This window comes from Onychomys torridus, chromosome X, assembly GCF_903995425.1.
Source record: "Onychomys torridus chromosome X, mOncTor1.1, whole genome shotgun sequence".
NCBI classification, from domain to species: Eukaryota; Metazoa; Chordata; class Mammalia; order Rodentia; family Cricetidae; genus Onychomys; species Onychomys torridus.
The window spans coordinates 35,041,426-35,062,699 of NC_050466.1; the positions used below are offsets into that span (position 1 = coordinate 35,041,426).

Genomic DNA, 21,274 nt, shown 5'->3' on the forward strand with positions numbered 1-21,274 from the left:
TGTGCTTGCTAGGCAAGTGCTCTACCACTGAGCTAAATCCCCAACCCCTATTCTTTTTTGAGTCAGAGTTTCTCAGTGTAGCTTTTGGAGCCTGTCCTGGAACTCACTCTGTAGCCCAGGCTGGCCTCAAACTCACAGAGATCCGCCTGGCTCTGCCTCCCGAGTGCTGGGATTAAAGGCGTGCGCCACCACCACCCTATGAGATTTTGTTCTTTAATTACATATATGTGTGTCTATATCTGGGTATGTGCATGGGAGTCCATATGCCTTCAGAAGTCAGAGGAGTGCGATTCCTGTGGAACTCGAGTTACAGGTGGTTGTGAGCCACCCCACATGGGTATTGGAATCCAACTAGTGTCTTCCACAAAAGCAGGGTGTGCTCCTAGCCAGTGAGTCATTTCTCCAGCCCTTTATTAGTTTGTTTTAACTGAACATGTCTCAGAGAGTATCATTTTAATATAATCAGTATAAAATAAATAGTGAGATTTTGTATTACTTGGGAGAGGAGTCTATACCCTCAAAACCTCATGTGTAACTCTGGTAGATTCCTTGCCCAGCATGTGGAGATCCCTAGGTTCTGTCCTCAACACACAAAAAGTTCCTATGTGTGTTCGGTTCTTATATCACATCTTCATTTCAACCATGCACATTTCAAGTGTTCAATAGTCACATGTTGCTCTACTTGTCATCACTGTTACTTCCACAGAAAAGAACCAAATTTCACCTCTTCCTTGCTTGTTCAAACAGAATAGAATGATAACGTACCAAATGGCTGGACTGTTCTAAGCCAGTACAAAGTCTGAACGTAATTTGTAAGCATAGTTCTGCAAGAATATGTGGAAGTTATTATTTCACATAAGAGTAAAATGTCTTGGAAGTAGAGTAGTTTGAAAGAAATGCCTGGTTGGGGATACAGCTTGGTGGTATAGTGCTTGCATGCCATGCCTGATGCCATAAGTTCAGTTCCTAGTCCAGAGAAAAGAAACTCCTCCACATTAGGGGCTGGGACTATAGCTCAGTGGTAGAGTGTGTACTTCGAGAAGAAAAGGATACATTAGCTGTCCTGAATTGAACTGTGAAAAAATAAAACTTCAAGCAGTGAATGGAGAATATTAACATGTATATTCTCCTACTGTTTCTTTATAATGGCTTTTTGGGAAGAAATTAGTTAATTAATAAGGTTTTCTAAATTTTAAATTCTTATTTTCTAGCCTTTCTTCCTTATGGAAAATTAACTTTCTTTCTTGAAATAGGATCCAAGTGGCTACCAAGAAACTCATTGCTTTCAATACCTTGTAGCACTCAAATATGGAATGACATTAAAATTTTTTCATATTGTCCAATTGAATATAAAGGCTAAGAATTGCCCTAAAAACAGATGTTAGATATTTAGACCTTGAAACCATTTGTAAAATGCTTTCAAGCTATGCTATGAAAGGAAATTCTAAGGAGTAAGTATTGTGACAAATTGATGAGTAAGACTAGTAAAAACCAGGATGCCTGCATTTTTTAAATCCCAGTGAGCCGGCTCCCGCTGTCAACTCCTCACTTAACCCACTGTTAGTGATGAAATAAGTGCCTTGTGCATGCTAGGCAAACAGTGCCATTGTGATACATCCCTGTTGGTTTGTTTTTGTCTGACTGTTCTTGAGACAAATTTTCGGTTCGTAGATTAAGCTGGCTTCAAGCTTTCAGCTGTGTCTCAGTCTCCTGAGTGCTGGATTACAGCTGTGCACTACCATGCCTAGTTGCCCCTTAAAATTTTAATAGTTAACAGTTTATTTATGTACTTACTGTGTGCATGTGCATATGCAACAGAGTACATGTAGAGGTCAAAAGATGACTTTCAGGAGGTGTTTCTCTCCTCCCCAGGTCATCAGGCTTGGCAGCAGGTGCCTTTACCAGCAGAGACTTACCCCTTCACACATTTTATTTATTTATTTTTTAAAATGTATTTATCCACTTGTGTGTATGTGCATCTATGTGTATGTATATGGGCATGCATGGCATGGCACACGTATGCAAATAAGAGGAAATTTATGGGAGTCAGTTCTCTTTTTCTACTGTTATGGGTCGTGGGGATTGAGCTCAAGCTGTGTGACTTGATGGCAAATACTTTTACTCTCTAAGCCATCTTGCTCCCTCATTTTGAGATAGAGTACAGGCTGGCCTTCAATTTCATTTGTAGTCTGGCTGGACTGTCTCTACCATATAAGTGCTGGACTTATAAAGCAGGTCCCACCACATTTGACAATATTGATGAGGTTTTTTTTGTTTTGTTTTGTTTTTTGTTTTTGTTTTTTTGAGCTGAGGATCGAACCCAGGGCCTTGTGCTTGCTAGGCAAGTGCTCTGCCACTGAGCTAAATCCCCAACCCAATATTGATGAGTTTTAAAGTGATTTCCAAATAGTACACTCATTTCCATTTACTCATACTCTGACCTGTTCTGTGGCCCTTTAGGAGTTCAATACTTAATAAGGATGTAAATGTAAGTTTATCGTGTATAACTAATATTGCTGATGAAGTAAGGATTCCATCATTCATAAGTTTCCCCAAGCTAGAAACCCAAACCTGACGCATGACCCCTTCTCCCTCATGCATCCCACTAAATTAGGTGCTGAATCCATGCAACTCCACCTCTGCAAGTATTCCCTTAGTCTGCAATCACCTCTCATCCTTGCCACCCTCATTCAGGCTTTTGCCCTAGCTCAGGCTTTCATCACTTTTCTCTTGGCTGCTGCAACAGTCTCCAAACCAGTTTTCCTGCCTCAAGCTTCAGTCTTCCCTCCACCCCTCAATTTAGTCTCCAGCTCCTAGCAGAACGATCTTGCTAAAATGCAGATCTGATCACACCACTCCCCTAATTAAAAAGAACACTGAGTTCTTCCCAGAGCTGCAGATACAATCCAAACTACTGAGTGTGCTGTACAAAGCATTTAATAGTCAGAGCCCAAATTATCCCATTAGCCTAGCCTTCTGCCGTATATCCAGAGCAATAATAATATTATTAGTGGTTCTCCAGTAAGGTTCATCCTTTTAGGAACTGTTCTCTTCTTTTGATGGTCCTTTCTACTTCTCACATTAATGACATGTCATCTTCAGGCTTGTTCTGGTGTCCCTTGTTCCTTCACATTGTGGCCATTTGTTCTTTTATTCTCTGTGTCTTATTGTGCTTTGAGAGGATGACACTAGAGACAGTGTTTGCTATAGTTGTATTGATAATGGGCATTAGGACTTTAGCTAAATATTAAATATAAATTACTAAGCTCATCTCTGTATTACTTGCTCTTTTTGTCTCCAACTGTACTGTTCTGGTTGGTGTACCTTCAGTGTTCAGCTTATCATCCTTGTCCTCAGAGTCCTCAAGGCTCAATTGGCTGATGTGCACTCTTCTATGTTGCCAAGCTGTGCCATGTGCATTCACCTTTGCTGACACACTGCTCTGTGATATACTGAAAGTTGCCATCGTCTTCTTTTGGCTTCTCTTCTTGTTTCTCACCGTTGCTTTGTTTTTATAGTCACCACTGACCAGGCAGTACAGTCCTTTCCTTCCTCCAATTCTGCAGACTAATCACAGCAACAGTTGGCTGTTGACCTTGAGTTTTGGCTCTTTGCTGCTATTTATAGCTTCCAGGGGTGCCTAGAAGCTGTTAGTTCATTGCAAAAACGTTTCTTTTTCTTCTTATTCTACATTTGGGATTTTCTGAATCTTTAATGGTGCCAACAGGATTGCCTCCAAATAAATATGGCTCTGCTCTATTTAGTTATTTGTTTGTTTGGTTGGTTGGTTGGTTATTGTCTGTCAATTTATCTATCTATCTATCTATCTATCTATCTATCTATTTATCGGTAGCCATGTGGGTTTATACGTGCCTGCTTGTCTGTATATTTACCACACGTGATCAGGTGCCCCCTGAAATCAGAAGAGGATGTTGGTCTCTAGGAACTGGAGTTATAACTAGTTGTGAGCTACCCAGTATATGTGCTGGGAACCAAACCAGAGTCCTCTGCAAGAGCAGCAAGTGCTCTTAACCATGGAGCTATCTGTCTAGCTGCTCTATGTGTATAATTCTGTATTGTCATTTAAAAGTGAAACTATTGGACAAGAAGAATATTAGTTATCAAAATTCATATCAAAACTCAGACACTCAATAACCTTTCCCCCTTCTATCAAGGACAGTGCATCTACAAAATAATTGTTTTTTAATCTCCCCTGACTCCATGCTCATCTGCTCATTGCCACTATTAAGATGAGGGAATTGGTGTGCATGAGTAGGTTTGCTTGAGCCTGAATATAGATTGCCTTCTTGAAACAAAGGCCTCCTGCTTGCTATACTGAATGAATGCATTGTTTGCTTGAGTTCTTTGCCTTTGATCGTTAAAGCTAGTAGAAATTTTGGAAAGTGACTGCTTGTTTGGTTCCACTTGACCAGTCAAGATATAGAATGGAATTAATTTTAGAATGGAATTAATTTAAAGAAGGATTAATTTGTCAGAGGCTTGGTACTGTGTTATTTCGGGCTTATTTGCGCCCTATCTTAATCATTGTATAATTGAGAATTTCTTTGTCAATGTTTGGTTTTCAGGCTGGTTGGAAGGAGAATCATGCCACATTCATGAGCGAACTGAAAAATCTTCAGGCTTCTGGACTGACTACTCTTGGTCAGGCTCTAAGATCCTCATTTGATTTGTTAAATCTCAATAGATTAATATCTGGAATAGACAATTACGGACAGGTAACGATTTTTGAGTGCGTACAGCTAATTTATTCTGATGACTTAGGGCAAGCATTCGAATGGAGTCGGGGCTGGTGCTACCTGAGCTATGGACCAAAAGAGTTTCACGCAGCCTGGAGGTGCACATCTCATAAAACCACAAAGCAAACCCACATGTTCCATTCTGGTTTTTGCTTTTGTTTGTGTTTCTTATGTTTTCTTTCGTTTTTCCCTGGCTGCCCTGAAACTCACTCTGTAGACCAGGCTGGCCTTGAACTCACAGGGATCTGCCTACCTCTACCTCCCCAGTGCTGGGATTAAAGGCGTGTGCCACCACCGCCCAGTCAACTTTTTTTTTTTTTTTTGGTTCTTAAACATCAGTTCATCAATGAATTATACACTAAATAAAATTTCTTATTATCTGATGTCAGAAATCTGAGAATGTGATGAATAAGGTGCTGCAAAATGTTGGAAGAAGACAGTTGGGAAGATCTAATATGTCCCTCCTCCCCAATCAAATAAAAAACTGAAAGCTCCAGATAAAAGAGGAGGCCAGAGAAGCGTGTGTGGCTGCCACCGTTGTCCTTTTCTATCCTAAATGCTCTGCTCAGAGTCCCCAGGCACATTGTCCAGGCTGCAGAGCATGTGCCCCAGGTGTCCCCTAATCTGTTCCAGGATTTTAACTCAGGTGAATGGCTTCATGAGTATGGATGAGCTTTTATTTCCTATTTACCAAGGGAAGTTTTATCATATTTGAGGGATCATTGGCAAGGCAAATGTAGAAGCTGAAGTACAATTATATTGCTTTACTCGCCGCTAATGCTCTTCAAATATATTTTAGGGGAGAAATCCGTTTTTTTTAGAGCCATCTATTTTAATCACCATCACAGATGGAAACAAGTTAACAAGTACTGCTAGCGTTCAAGAAGAGGTGAGATATATTTTTTTTAATTTCATTTAAATAGCAGAGAACATGCAGCTATTTCTGTGGGAGGCATGTATTTCCAGTTAAGAATAAAGTTTGCACAAATCTATATTGGTCATCCTTAAGAGATGGCTTCATTCTGTTGAGTTCCATGGAAGTGCAGGGAACCATTGAACTCTTTCTTCTTTTTATATGAGTTGTTATGATGAACCTTTTCAAATTTTGCCTTATCAGCTTCATCTTCCTTTGAATTCTCCTCTGCCTGGAAGTGAACTAACCAAAGAACCTTTTCGTTGGGATCAAAGGTTATTTGCCCTGGTATTGCGGTTGCCTGGAGTGGCTTCTACAGAACCAGAGCAACTAGGGAGTGTACCAACTGATGAATCGGCCATCACTCAGATGTGTGAAGTCACAGGAGGTACTACTACTACTGTTGCTTCAGGTTTCTGCAGGAAGAATTTGGGGTGGGAAAGTATAGTTCTTATTAAGAGCTGTAGCTAGCCTTTGGTTGCTTGCCTTCAAAATCTGTAAATTCTACTGCTTAAGGTCATTGTTCATTCCTCATTCCTGCTAATATAGTTATGATTGTTCTAAATTCTATTTTAGGCTTTCAGATACTTGTGTTAACAACCAGGATTTGATTTGATGAAACTGATGCTCTTTATTTTTCTCTCTGGCATAGGTCGCTCCTACTGTGTAAGAACACAAAGAATGTTGAATCAGTGTTTAGAATCACTAGTTCAAAAAGTGCAGAGTGGTGTAGTTATTAATTTTGAAAAAACAGGACCAGATCCGCTTCCTGTTGGAGAAGGTACAGTAATAATTTTTTAAGCTAAAACATTTTTTTACTTTAATATAGTGTGAGGAAGAATGATCTAAGATTGAAAAGACATTGAACATGTGGCAGTGGAATCCAGTATCCATGTGCACCCCAGTCATCACAAACATCCATCCAAACAACTGAAGTGTGATTGACCATTGCTCATGCATGTGTTAGGTGGTCAAATTCCAGCTACCTTCATTTCATGTCAAACATTTTCCTAGGAAAATTACTACTTTTTCTGACCTTAGTTTTTAGCTAAAACTGATTAATTCATCCCTCTGCTCCCCAAATTTTTGGAAATCTACTATGGTATGGCACTTGAGTAGTGATCTGATTTGGTGCTTGTGATCAGTAAATAAGCTAAATTATCTTTATGAAAGCTCTGTTAATTACCACCCCACAGCAAAAGAGTGTGAATGTTTATTCAGGAACTTAATGGTATTCTGTGAGGTCGTGTATATTGGTATTTTCTCGACCATTCTTTAACTGCAGAATGTTTTCTCTTCAAATGAGATCTTATAGAAAATTTGACATCTAAAAATATAGAATCATTGGCTAATTTTGCATAAGGAAGTTAAGCCATAGTGAAGCTCCAGATGGTTTGTCAAATGGATGTTTCTGAATGGGTTTCAGAAGGATCAGGGGAACTAAATTACACCACAGTGATACTGTACAGGACTTCCCTAAAGCCCTGTTATTTTCTCTCAGCATGGGTATGTGCATGCACCACACACACAGCAACATACCACACATACACACACACATACACACACACAAACACACACACACACACAGAGAGAGAGAGAGAGAGAGAGAGAGAGAGAGAGAGAGAGAGAGAGAGACTGAGAGACCGAGAGACCGAGAGACCGAGACAGGGAGACTGAGATTTCATTATTACCATGCATGGTGTTTTGTTTGATCTAATTCCCTTGGGTAAGGCCAAAGGGATCCACTATACATGGCAGAAAGCAGCACAGTTTTGCCTAGCACAATGGATCTTGTGTTTCTTGACTTGTTTTACTCTTTAGTTCTTATATCCCTTTGAGAAATTGTTGGAAAATGTAGATTCCTTTCATTGGAGGAAAAGACTTAAGTCACACAATACAGTTTCATGTGTAATTTCAGGAGTTTCTTGGATTCCTAAGTTAAGAATATCTGCCAAAGTAGACTGGGGGCTCACAGCATATTTTGAATCAACCATATAGGGAAGGGTGTGCTGTAGTGTTGGCAACTGACTGCCCAGCCCATAATTTTGTGTTTACTGCTGTAACATGAATGAGAAACTCAGATTGAAATACTCATAAGTAGCTCAGATTTCCTTAGCTCCATTTTTCCCCTCTTTATCCAGAGTTCTGTAGTCTCAAAGAATCTGATAAAAAATAATAATACTTTGCTTGGAAAGATGGGCACCCCCAGCATTGTGTACCCAACTGTAGAGGGATCCTCACATGCATTTCTATGTTTTCCCTAGAGTCTGGTGAACTCCTGTAAAATCTCCTAACCTGAAGTAATTACTTGTTTAAAATAATGCCAAAATAAATAAATCAAGTCTTCTGTAATTTAAGAAAAATGATATCCAAATAACTAAAATGTCCTTCCTAATTATAATTTAGACTAGTAAATCATGGCATGAGGGTGTTTTGGTGTTTTTAGGGGAGCAAAAGAAATAAGCTAATTTTAATAAGTAAAATGCGTTAATGGTGTATTACTATGCATTATATGTGGCCAGATTACATAGAATTTTTGTGCTGTATGGAGAAAATGGGGTGGATTCTCCACAACAGTCTTGAGCTGTTTGCTTTATATTCCCCACCCCTATGTAGAATATGCCATACACATATTTTTTGGGGGGGGTCATTGGGTGTAGATCAAAATGTAAATGGAATTTATGATCTATTTTGCCAGCTCCCAAAAATGTAAAGTCTCTACCAGGGAACAAATGATTTCACTTGCCTAATTTAGTAAATAAATTCTTGAAAAATGAGCATTGTGTTGTGATGTGCTTAGCTTATGTGCCCAAGTCTCCTAAAATGTAAAAGCAGTTTTGTACTAGTTTTCCACCCAACTTCCTATTCTCACAGTAAATTAAGAATAGTGGGAAGCAAGCATTGAGTTAAAGGGCAAATTAGATTCAAATTGTCTCAAGAGGGAGAACAGAAATCCTTGGACTGCCACTGCCTTTTCCGCCTTCATTTTTTATAAACCATATTTTTAGTTTTCGTTTGTCCTTTGCCTGAAATGGAAAATTGTGTAGAAGAAGATAAATAACAGTAAAAAGCAGTCATGCCTCTGTCGTGTATTTCTCTTGTAGATGGACTGATGGATTTGTGTAGGCCCAGCAACTTATTTGCTGCTCAGCCATGGCATAGTTGTCATAAACTCATCTATGTGCGACCTAATTCTAAAACTGGTGTTCCTGTTGGACATTGGCCAATTCCAGAATCATTTTGGCCAGAACAGAATCTACCTTCACTAGTAAGTATTATAAATGAAAAGAGTAAACACTGATCTGGAGTTTTAATTTTATGACAGTGAAGCTTTGAAAACAACTTGAGGCTTTTAAGCTGTGCCACAGGCTAGTCGACCCTGTCTTTTTTGGCTTCCATCTTTTATTGAAAAGCTAGTTCTATGCCTTAAAGCGGAGGAGGAGAATAGCTTTTATTTTATCATACTTGTTAGTCTTTTGTGCTGTTTCCTGGGCCATGTGGATATTAAAGCATTGCTTTTAGTTCATTTTTTGACATTTATTTAGTGTGTGTGTAACCAAAGTTTGAAATATTTTTATTACTTTTCATAGTTTATATAGGAACTTATTTTGAATATGGCTATTTTGATGCATTTGAAAGCAAATTAGGAGAGCATTGTTTGAATGTTTTCTCCCTCTTAAAAGATACATTTTCCAAGTAACATTTACATTCATTCATTATTTATTTATGTGTTGTTTGCTTTTCTTGTTTTGTTGTTTTTTTCCTGGCAATATTGGCAGGTGAACCTAGGGCTTCACACATTCTAGGCAGCTCCAGCCTCTCTATGTAATATGTCATTATTTTTACTGTGGACAATAAAATGGAAAAAAAATGGAAGGCTGCTTTATGCAGAAGATATTGCATTAAGGCATGAAAAATGTAAAAATGAGCAGTTGGCGGCTGCTCTCAAGGATGAAAGTAAGAGAAAAATGTAAACAGCTGTCTTCTGTCCTTAAAGGGAAGTACTGATAAAAATATGTGCAGTTCCATTTCGATACACTTTCATGTCTTACTCAGTATTTCCTGTCAGTTACCTTATATTATTCATTTTTCAAAATCAGCTCACAAGGTAACAGGCTTCCTCATGGTGTTTTCATACACGCTTCATTTGGGCTGGAGTCTCTCTCTGCTCCCTTCAACACCCCTTTGCCCTTTCCCCATGTCAGCCTTTTGCCCTCGGCATTCCCCCTTCTATTTTAATAGCTCATGTGTTCCGTTGCCTTGTCCAACTCACTTCTTTAAGGCCTCTTTTTCCCATCTGATGGGCCGCCTTCCAGTTTCCTGGCCTTTACCTACCCTTTCTCCCATCTAGATCTACATATTTAAGCATTATAAACTAGAATCCACATGTGAGAGAGGACATATGTCTTCCTGAGCCTGAGTTACCTTGCTTAATTTAAAGTGTATCTTAGTTGTACCCATTATCCTACAAATGTGACAAATTCATTTTTTGGCTGAAATTCCATTATATATCTGTCTGTTTTCATCATTTCTTCATCTATTGATAGACATCTGTGTTGATTCCATGTTTTTAATCAAGGCAGGTCTGTTTCATATGGATTCACATTTTTTAAGATGGGTTCTCACATTGTAGCCCAGGCTGGCTTTGAACTTACTCACAGGCCTTCTTACTCAGCTTCCCAAGTACCTATAATCATACCCTGGTGAGCCATTTACTTTTCAATGATTCGTAATTATTCAATGCTTAAAAAGTTATCTCTAAGCAAAGGTTTGTCTTTTGGTATTTGCATTTGGTAGAAGAGGGAAGGATGCTATAGTTACTCTTAGGACCAGATGAATTGGCTTTTTTCAGGGGTAGTGTTTAGGAAAATAGGAGGTTGTAGGAAACATACTCTGTTTCCTATCCTCGAGGAAAGAAAACCTGAGTAGTTCCTGTGTGGTCTGGGGCTAGGGATAGGGGATCCAAACATATCATTGCTTCTGTACTACTTGCCTGATTCAGGTTAATTTGTATTTTAGGTTCTAGAAATTTCCACAGTGAACTGCATTTTCTCCCAGGCTACCAGTTTGGGTTCTTATATATATTTGCATGAGTCATGGAAGGCTCAAGGAACAAGACATCTTTTAGCCCCATTCTGTGGGTGAGGGAAAATATTCTTCTCTCCCCTAGGGCTCCAAGGTGACAAACCTGTCAGCTCATAGCCTCTTCAAACCCCTTTGGTGAATTTATTTCAGTATTGCTAGCTATGGGGTTTCTCTTAGGTGTTTGTCAACTCTCAAACATCTTATAAGTTTATAAATGATAAAGCTAAATGCATTTGTTTGCACTTTTCATAAAGGAAGCCAAACCGTTGCCATCATGTCTCTCCCTGGCTGTCCTCCCTTCTCTCTGTGGTGTTCTCTAGGTATACAAAGCTAGTGAGAAATTGCTGCTCTTTGGTCTACTGTGGTGGCCAACACACAGGCCTTTGAAGTTTCACCCTAAGCACCCTCAGCTTCAGCTGTTCAAAGCAAACACGTGCTGTTATGAGATTCCTTTGAGCCCCGGAAGTTGGGACCAGATCATTGTGTATCTTGCCCTTCCATACCTTTGCTATTTTTCCTTTTGCTTCTTAGTAGCTTGAGCTCATTAGAAAAGATTCTCCTTGTTCAGTGCTATCACAGTTATCTTCCCTCATGCTACAGAAGACTGACACTCATCAATGGATTTGAAAGGGAGTTCATCCTATGGATCGTAAGGGTTACTTTAACGTAATTAATAGTTATTATTTCATTGAAATTCGAGCTCTACATTTCCTTATCTTCCCTCGTCCCAATCCTAAGTAGAGGTTAGAGGTGAAGGACTTGAGTCACCACTGCCTTCAATACTAATCTGTATCTTAGTGATTGTTTGACAAAAATGTAACAGGGCTTTCAGAATGGTTAGAATTGTGAGCTTGCTTGATATCCAATTCTATTTCCTCTTTTTTTTTTTTTTTTTTTTAGCCTCCACGAACATCTCATCCTGTTGTGAGGTTTTCCTGTGTCGATTGTGAACCAATGGTTATAGATAAACTACCCTTTGACAAATATGAACTTGAACCCTCTCCCTTAACTCAATACATCTTGGAAAGAAAATCTCCTCATACTTGCTGGCAGGTATATATCCTTACCTAGTAGCCAAATGTTTATAATCATTCTGAGATCTGGGAATTGGTTATAAATTGGGGGTCTAGAGAAATAGCTCAGTGGTTAAGAATGCATACTGGTCAGGCGTGGTACCCCACTCATTTAGTCTCAGTTCTTGGAGATCGGAGGCAGATGGATCCCTGAGTTTGAGGCCAGCCTGGTCTACAGAGTGAGTTCCAGGAAAGCCAGGACTACACAGAGAAACCCCGTCTCGAAAAACCAAAACAGAAAAATCCACATTAACTTTACAGAGTCCCTAAGTTCAATTTCATTATTCACATCAGGTAGCTCACAACCCCCTGCAATTCCAGCTCCAGATGATCTGATGCCATCTTTGTGGCCTCTGTGGACACCACACACATGCACATACCCTTACACACATATACATATAATTAAAAATAAAAAAATATGGGTCTGGTGAGATGGCTCAGCTTTTAACTTAATACTCTTGGAAGGATCCAGGTTCAGTTCTTAGCATCCATGTGGCGTGCGGCAGCTCACAGCTATCTCTAACTCCAGTTCCAGGCATTGAAGTCCCTATTCTGGCCTCTATGAGCACAGGCATGCATATAGTGTACAAACATACATACATAGATACATACAAGCAAAACACTCATACATAAAATAAAAATATATAAGTCTTTAAAAATGAAAACTTTAAAATCTTTTTTAAAATTACTTTAAAATATTTCAAATTTGGTAATAATTATACTATTTTTAAATGCTATCAAATAAACATCATAGCCAAGATAATAAATTCAGAAAAGTAGGAAACATTAATGTACTGTACATTGCCATTTATGGAAGTAGGAGCTGATGAAACCATGCATTTGAGGATTTGGGGTTGGTTAGACCCGTTCTTAGCTGTTCCCCAGACTAAGAATCATTAAACTACAGGGTGATTCACTTCAGGTATGAGCAAGACTCTCAGCTCTTATTTTGAACTTGGCAAATGAGAAGTCCTTCATATTTGGGGCCAAGAAGCAGAAACTCTGAAATTCCCTTCTATATGAGTATAATGCAATAAAACTGTAGTTTCATTAGTACAAGCCCCACTGACTGGGATTTGACTTAGCTGAGGCAAGGGGAGAGGTACCATTCTCTTGCGCTTCCGAGTGCTGTGCTGAAGTCAGAAAGACTTGCTCATTGCTTAATAGAGTTGCCTGTGCAGTTTGACTTGTAAAATTCTACACTTGACAGTCATGGCTTTTTTATTTGGATACATTATAAGGATGTCCATTCTATTATTGAACTATGGGACCACATACCAGCCAGTAATTTTTAGGTTCTGTTGACACAGGGAACACTTTCTGTTCTAAAATATGAGATCACTGATACACAGCATCTATAAGCTACTCTAATTCTCTCAAGATGCTAAGGCTAGCTCAAAAGAAAAGGAAACAGCTTGAATCAAAGATATAAAGAGGTAAGAAACAAAATTTCAAAACTACAGGTGGTACTGGCACATGCCTTTAATCCCAGCACTCCAGAGGCAGAGGCAGGTGGCTGTGAGTTCGAGGCCAGCCTGGTCTACAGAGCAAGTTCTAGGACAGCCAGGACTGTTACACAGAGAAACTCTGGTTCAAAAAGAAATTTTAAAAAAGTTTCAAAACTACAGTATTGAACAGAAGCCAAACAAAAAAAGATTACATACTGTATACTTGTACTTTTCTATATTCAGACAGCTAAAATTAACTTACTGTGTCAGAAGTCAGAATAATATTTCCTCCTGAGGGTTGCAGGGTAGTGGCCAGAAACGGACACAACTGGGTGTCTTGTAGTGTAAACAACACCTAGGTCAAGAAACAGAAAAGGACTGGCAACTCCCTTCTGTCCTTTTTCTGGAATATTACTTGTTTTTAGAAATGTGGACAATAGAAGATTAACTTCTTTTTAATAGTTTGGTTTGAGTAGGAGGTTTGAATTTCTACAACAAAATTAAATAAAATTACAAATCACACCTTTTTCTTAAATAAATTTTCATTCTATATAGCATATTCCTTCTAAATCTTCTCCAAAGAAACTAAAGAAATCTGTCCCCACTTCTACACAGCTTCTCAAATATCTTTGTCCTGACCTTATACAAATTTGATCTGATTGATTAGTGGGACTGACAAAGAATGGACCAGGACCATCAAGAACATGTAGCTGTAATTCCAGCACAGACAGGTAGAGACAGGGGACCTGGAGCTCTCTGGTCAGCCGGGCTAGCTGAATTGTTGATCTTCAGGTTGTCTCAGAAAATAAGGTGGAGAGCAGCAGAAGAAAGCACACGTTAACCTCTAGGCACTTGCGCACACACACCACATTCTTAGGAAACAAAATATACCCCATTTTGTTATAGTTATCTGTTTAAATTTCGAATTGCAACAAAAATCTAGAAGAATCATTTTTAGCATTCCTTATGTTTTATGGTGTCTTGTTTTTGTTTTTTATTTATTTTTCGAGACAGGATCTCACTATGTAGTCCTGGTTGTCCTGGAACTCTCTCTGTAGACCAGGCTATCCTCAAACATGCAGCGATCTGCCTGCTTCTGTTGCCCAAGAGCTGGGATTTAAAGGTGTATGCCAGCGTAACTGGCATATTTTCATAATAACTAGATTTAAGAAGAAGTTCCTGAACTGTAGGTGATATTGCTGTTGCGAAGAAGTAGCATGGTAAATTGTTGTCAGCAAGGAACCCTGCCAAAGGTCTTTGGGAAGGGATAGTACTGGGTCCCTAAAAGTTTGTACTGGCTGGGCAGTGGTGACGCAGGCCTTTAATCCCAGCACTCGGGAGGCAGACGCAGGCGGATCTCTGTGAGTTCGAGGCCAGCCTGGACTACGGAGTGAGATCCAGGAAAGACGTAAAGCTACCCAGAGAAACTCTGTCTCAAAACACAAAACAAACAAACAAAAATAAATAAATAAAAATAAATAAATGAATAAAAGTTTGTACTGGTGTCCTCATTTGAGTCAAAGAGTTTAAAGAAGGAACACGGAAAACATGATGTCTGGAGGACTCTGGCATGGCATATCAGGTGTATGGAAGCTGGCAGATAATGCACACCAACTCAGGAATACCAATAAAGAATCAAAAGATAGTTATGTGAATACAACCAATGTTCTAGTCTTCTGAGTTGATGTAGCCAAGAAAATGTGTTCCAGATTGAAGCAAAGCATCTCCTTGCTGCCTCAGAATGTGTACAGTAGTTTCTGTCTCATAGTAGGTTACTCTACAATTATTTACTCAGCGAAAAATGAAAGGAACCAGCGAGACTTAATAGTAGTATGCTTAAGGACTGTTTACACAGTCTTTTAATGGCCTTTCTTTTTGGAACGTATGCTTTAGGCATGCAACCATATTCTTCTTTTTCTGAGTCTACTGTAATCATGCCTTGTTCTTTTGGGAACTTGGCATACTTAATACTATTTCAGCATCATTTTCCATTATACTAACTAAGTGAATTTCTGCACATTGTGGATGTGTCCTGTGGCCTCTGAGTGGTTATTGTATCATTTGGTTAAATTTGTAATATAATTGTGGAATTATATCTATATTTTGAATGTGCCTGTTTAGCATGATATTTTTACATGACCCTATGCAAAAACACCGAGTCTATTTTTTGAATTGTTGTGCCACAAATGTTGCTGTGGAGCATTGCTACAAGTTTGGCTTTACATAGAATAATTCCTGCCATAACTGTCCATTGCTTCATGTTCTTTTTAGGTGTTTGTTACTAGCAGTGGAAAATACAATGAGCTTGGATATCCATTTGGTTATTTAAAAGCTAGTACGACTTTAACTTGTGTAAACCTCTTTGTGATGCCTTACAACTACCCAGTTTTACTTCCTCTTTTAGGTGAGTAAAATATGTGCTATTAATCATCTTTAAAACATGGCAAAAGTACTAAGTAGATAAAAGATTTGTAAACATTACAAATTCCATCAAAGAATGACCAATACTAGAGTAAATACATGTGTAACTAATGTGGAAAGATAGAACTTCATTTCCTTTTTCTTTCTTTCTTTTTGGCTTGTACATCAAATAGAAGAGATACCTGATCTGATCTTGGCTCTTCTTCAAATTGCAAACTCCATTAATCACCCTCTATTCTCCACTTTTGAAAGAACCTTGGCTTTTCTATAGATGAGTTTGAAAGCTCCCAGAAAACTAGATGGTGTGTGTGTGTGTGTGTGTGTGTGTGTGTGTGTGTGTGTGTGACATGAGCATGTGTGTATGTATGTGTGAAGGCCATAGGTTGATGTCAGATATCTTTTTCAATCACTTTCCACTTTGATTTTTTATTATTATTATTATGTGTTTTAATTTTATACATCAGCCATGGGTTCCCCTGTCCTCCCCCCTCCCGCCCCCATCCCCACCTTCCCCCCAGCCCATCCCCTCCATTCCCATGTCCTCCAGGACCAAGACACCCCCGGGGATTCATTTAAACCTGGTGGATTCAGTACAGGCAGGTCCTGTCACCTCCTTCTAGACTGAGCAAAGTGTCCCTGTGTAAGCCCAAGGTTCCAAACAGCCAGCTCATGCACTAAGGACAGGTCCTGGTCCTACAGCCTGGGTGCCTCCCTAACAGTTCAAGCTATTCAATTGTCTCACTTATCCAGAGTGCCTGATCCAGCTGGAGGCTCCACAGCCATTGGTTGGATCATAATTCATGTGCTTCCATTCAATTGGCTATTTGTCCCGGTGCTTTTTACAATATTGGATTCAACAATTCACGCTCTTGCAGTCCCTCCTCTTGGACACCTGGAGCACCTGGGGACTGGCCGAGGATCTCTGCATCCACTTCCATCAGTTATTGGATGAGAGTTCCAAGACGACTGTTAGGGTGTTTAGTCATCTGATCACCAGACTAGGTCAGATCAGGCTTTCTCTCGACCATTGCCAGCAGTCTACAGAGGATATATCATTGTGGATTTCTGGGGACCTCTTGAGCACTCTGCCTATTCCTGTTCTCATGTGGTCTTCATTTATCATGGTCTGTTATTCCTCATTCTCCCTTTCTGTTCTTGATCCAGCTGGGATCTCCTGTTCCCCTAAGCTTTCTTTCCCTCAAATCTTGCCCTTCATTACTCCCACTGTCGTCCAGGTTGTTCATGTAGATCTCATCCATTTCTCTGTCATTGGGTGAACCCTGTGTCTTTCCTAGGGTCCTGTTTTCTAGGTAGCCTCCCTGGAGTTGTGTAGCAGTCTAGTCATCTTTGTTTTACATCTAGTATCCTCCTATGAGTGAGTACATACTATGTTTGTCCTTCTGGGTCTGGGTTACCTCACTCAGGATGACTTTTTTTTAGATCCATCCATTTGCCTGCAAACCTCAAGATGTCATTGTTTTTCTCTGCTGAGTAGTACTCCATTGTGTATATGTACCATATTTTCTTTATCCATTCTTCAGTTGAAGGGCATCTAGGTTGTTTCCAGGTTCTGGCTATTACAAACAAAGCTGATATGAACATAGCTGAGCAAATGCCCTTGTGGTATGATTGAGCATTCCTTGGGTATATGCCCAAGAGTGCTATAGCTGGGTCTTGGGGGAGATGGATTCCCAAATTTCTAGGGAAGCGCCATATTGATTTCCAAAGTGGCTGTACAAGCTTGCATTCCCACCAGCAGTGGAGGAGAGTTCCCCTTGCTCCTCCTGCTCTCCAGCATAAGCTGTCCACTTTGATTTTTAAGAGCCAGTGTCTTAGTCTCTCTGGAACTTGCTGAGCATCTGGTCCTCATGCATTCACTCACAGCAAGCCCTTTCCCAAATGATCCATCTGTCCAGCTTCAAAACTAGGGCTTTTGTTGGAGAGGAATTTGATGGCTTTCTTCAGAAACTAGGGCTTCTGTGAGGCTACTGACTTGATCACACTCCTTTCTCCCCAGAGTATTACAGATGCTAAATGCATATGTTTTCAGTAGGATGGGGAATTATGGTACAAGAGTCAATTCTGCAAAGCAGGGTTAGAAGTTATGGATTGGATCCATGACAAAATTCTAAAAGATCAACTTAAGTAGCCATTACTCAATGCTGTTGAAAATGTTTATGAAGATGTTTACTCTTCCTTTGAAGAACTGTATCTTCTTAGAGTAATATACTACATGACATCCTTCTAGTTGTATAGTTGTGAGGGTTTTGGGTGAGGGTTTCTAAATTTTTGCTTAAAAGGAACATTTATAAAATTTGATCAAGGTACTACTATTATTGTATGATGTATTTAAAACGCAGTACTTTACTTTGTTTGTATTTAAGAAATTTAAAAGTAGGTCATCACAAATATATCAGCATGGTTGCTTTGTATATTTCACTTTATTTCTTAGTCCAGTCTAAACATATGTTCTTTCTAAGAGTTTCTTCCAGTAGAAAGTATAGGCTATATGTTAGAGGGTAGTATGATTACCAATAAAGGGGCTGGCAAGATGGCTCAGCCTTTTAAGAGCACTTGCTGCTCTTCCAGAAGACACAGACAGGATCACCATTTTGCAACTACCTAGAACTCCAGTTCCAGGGAATATGACACCCTCTACTGGCCTCTGAGAGCACTGCATGAATATGACATGCAGGCATACATGTTGGCCAAACAGCCATACACATAAAATAAAAATAAATAAATCTTTCTTAAATTACTAGTAAAATGTGTCTCTAGTTCATGTATTAATCCATCTTTTTTCTTAAATATGTCCTTATGACCTCAGTTTCCACAAATATATATTAAAGAAAAAAAAGAGTAATTTTCATTTAAGCTGCTGTTCTTTTTTAAGTGTACTTTTGATCCACTTTATTGCACTAGGATTGGCATACAAAAAGCTATACATATTTAATCTCCAGTATTCATGGCTTTACACTAATGAAACATCACTACAATTTATGCCATAAACATGCCCCATTCTCATCTTTCAAAAGTTTCCTTTTTATTATTATTTTTTGTAATGAAAGTACATATCATAACATCTACTCCCTGACTCAGCCGAGTGGCGGTGGTGCACGCCTTTAATCCCAGCACTTGGGAGGCAGAGGCAGGCGGATCTCTGTGAGTTCAAGGCCAGCCTGGTCTACAACGTACGTGAGTTCCAAGAAAGGCACAAAGCTACACAGAGAAACCCTGTCTCAAAACAACAACAACAACAACAAAAGATCTACTCCCTTAGTAAAATTTCTGTATACGAAACACTGTTGCTAACTGTTAGCACTTGTTACAGTGTTGGAAACAAAGGAGACACAGAAGGACAAATAATCCATGATAGTGCTTACATACTTCTCTAGCTTATGGTCTTGTGTATTGCCACCTGGCCTCAAGCTCTCTATCTAGACAAGGATGTAAATAGTAGAGAGACATTTAGACATGAACAAATCAGATAAACAGAATAAGTTTTTATTTTCTTTTAAAGAATTTATTCTTTTCTGTTTAGAGGTTTTGCCTGCATGTGTGTCTATGCGCCATGTACGTGCCTAGTGTCTACAGAAGCTGAAGGAGAACTTCAGAGTCTGCTAGAACTGGAGTTCTAGAAATGAGCTGAGACTCAAACCTGGGTCCTCTGGAACAGGAGCTACTTAGTGCTCTTCATCTCTGAGAGTCTCTGCAGCCCCATCCTTACTGTTTTTAACAATGGCATATGCTTTGCCTAGAAGCTGATTGAGTCTGTTTATTGTCAGATTGTTTTCCCAGTGCTGGAGATCAAAAACAAGCCCTTTCACAGACTAGACAAGTGCTATACCACTAATCTACATTCTGTCTCTGCAGACTTTTCAAACCTCCATATAATTCCCAAAAGACTTCAAGAAATAGCACGGGATAGCAGGGTCTTCCCATAGTTTCATGGCTTCCTGTCAAGACATGAATGGTCTGTAAAGGACCTGAGGTCTTCAGTCAAAGACACCTTCTGATCTCTTGCTTTCTTCTGGGGAAAAAAAAAAAGAACAAAAGACCTGCTTTTTATGGCTCTGTAAATTTATTGAAATTTGTTTCACGGGAGTGAATAATTTATTAGGGCAATAAAGAGAAGAAAACATCTAGTTGCTTTTCTTAACCAAAGTACTTTTTAAAGAATAGACCAATTTGTGAAGAATGTATGCATTTTTCCCTCTGTAAGTCAACTATTTGCCTAATGAAGCTTAAAGGAACAATAGAGGAAGAACTGATACTATCTGCTGTCCTTATAGTGTGAACAGGTAGATGTTGATAGCTGGGGATACCAGTTTGAATTATTAAGTTAGAAATATTTGTCTCATACTTGGAGGGAAATAAAGAGGGTGTTTGAAAGTTTTCATGCAATATGTATAATGTATATATTTAAATTACTAAAATAATTATATTTATATATTAAAAGAAAGGGAATATATGCATATTTAAGGTAAATATCTTGATTTATGTTGGTGCACATGGTGTTCAAGAGACCTATTAAGCCAGACGTCGTGGTGCATGCCTGTAATCCCAGCAATTGGGTGGCTGAAGCAGAAAGATCCTGAATGAGTCAAACCTGGCTACATAGTAAATTTAAAGCTTATCTAGGCTACATAGTGAAATCCTAGCTCATAGAGAAGAAGGGTTTACATGCCATGGCATGTATGTGAAAGTTAGAAGAATCTGTTCTCTTCCTTCTGCCATGTGGATCTGAGGGATGGAACTAAGGTTGTGAGGCTTGGCTGCAAGCACCCTTACCTGCTGAGCCATCTTGCTGGGCCCCATGCTCTGTGCTTTTTGTTGGTTTGGTTGGTTTGGTTTTTTTAAGACAGGATTTCTTTGTGTAGCCCTGGCTGTCCTGGAATTAGCTCTTCAGACCAGGCTGGCCTGGAACTCAGAGATCTGATTGTTTCTGCCTCCTGAGTTCCAGGAATTAAAGGCCTGTGCTACCACGCCTGGCCCATGCTCTGTTTTTAAACCAAAGAAATATTAGTCTGTCAACCAGTGATCTGGATTCCCCTCCAGGTGAAAATTATTATATTAGAATTACTAATCCATAACACATCAGGAAAATTTTAAGCTTTGCAAATGGAAACGGATGTATAAGTTGAAATTTTACTTCATTTTTTAAAAATACATAGTAGATATGCTCCTTGACTTATGATGGGGTTAAGTCTAATAAATCAATTGTTAAGTCCAAAATGCCCCTACTACTGCTAACCTCTAGATCATCACAGGTTAGGACTATGGCACACCTCACAGTGTCTCTTGTTTCCCCATCATGATCCGTGGGGCTAACTGGGAACTGTGGTTCACTGCTGCTGCCTAGCATTGGGAGAAGGTTCTCTACTGCACATCACTAGGCTGAGCAAACATCACAACTTAGAAGTTGTAACATGGTTGCTATTGAATATATATCCCTTTCCCACCAGTAGCTCTCTCTCTTTCTTTTGTTTTTTTGAGACAGGGTTTCTCTGTGTATCAGTCCTGGTTGTCCTGGAACTTGCTCTGTAGACCAGGCTGACCTTGAACTTACAGAAATCC

At 39.3% G+C, this 21,274-nt stretch overlaps 1 protein-coding gene across 4 annotated transcripts in view; it reads left to right on the forward strand.

Annotated features, from left to right (window-relative positions):
* The window catches only part of LOC118573820 (integrator complex subunit 6-like), a 55,468-nt gene that overhangs the window by 19,575 nt on the left and 14,619 nt on the right, over positions 1 to 21,274 (forward strand). For 3 of the 4 annotated variants that reach the window (XR_004943678.1, XM_036174224.1, XM_036174225.1), the window contains exons 3-9: positions 4,587 to 4,736; positions 5,557 to 5,646; positions 5,875 to 6,058; positions 6,323 to 6,451; positions 8,775 to 8,938; positions 11,656 to 11,808; positions 15,548 to 15,680. Coding sequence is in view for 3 of the 4 variants with exons in the window: in XM_036174224.1 (XP_036030117.1) it covers positions 4,587 to 4,736; positions 5,557 to 5,646; positions 5,875 to 6,058; positions 6,323 to 6,451; positions 8,775 to 8,938; positions 11,656 to 11,808; positions 15,548 to 15,680 (1,003 nt within the window). In the remaining variant the exon portion in view is untranslated. Of the gene's footprint in view, positions 1 to 4,586; positions 4,737 to 5,096; positions 5,404 to 5,556; positions 5,647 to 5,874; positions 6,059 to 6,322; positions 6,452 to 8,774; positions 8,939 to 11,655; positions 11,809 to 15,547; positions 15,681 to 21,274 lie in introns of those variants that run through there. The other variant, XM_036174226.1, reaches the window with a different exon arrangement.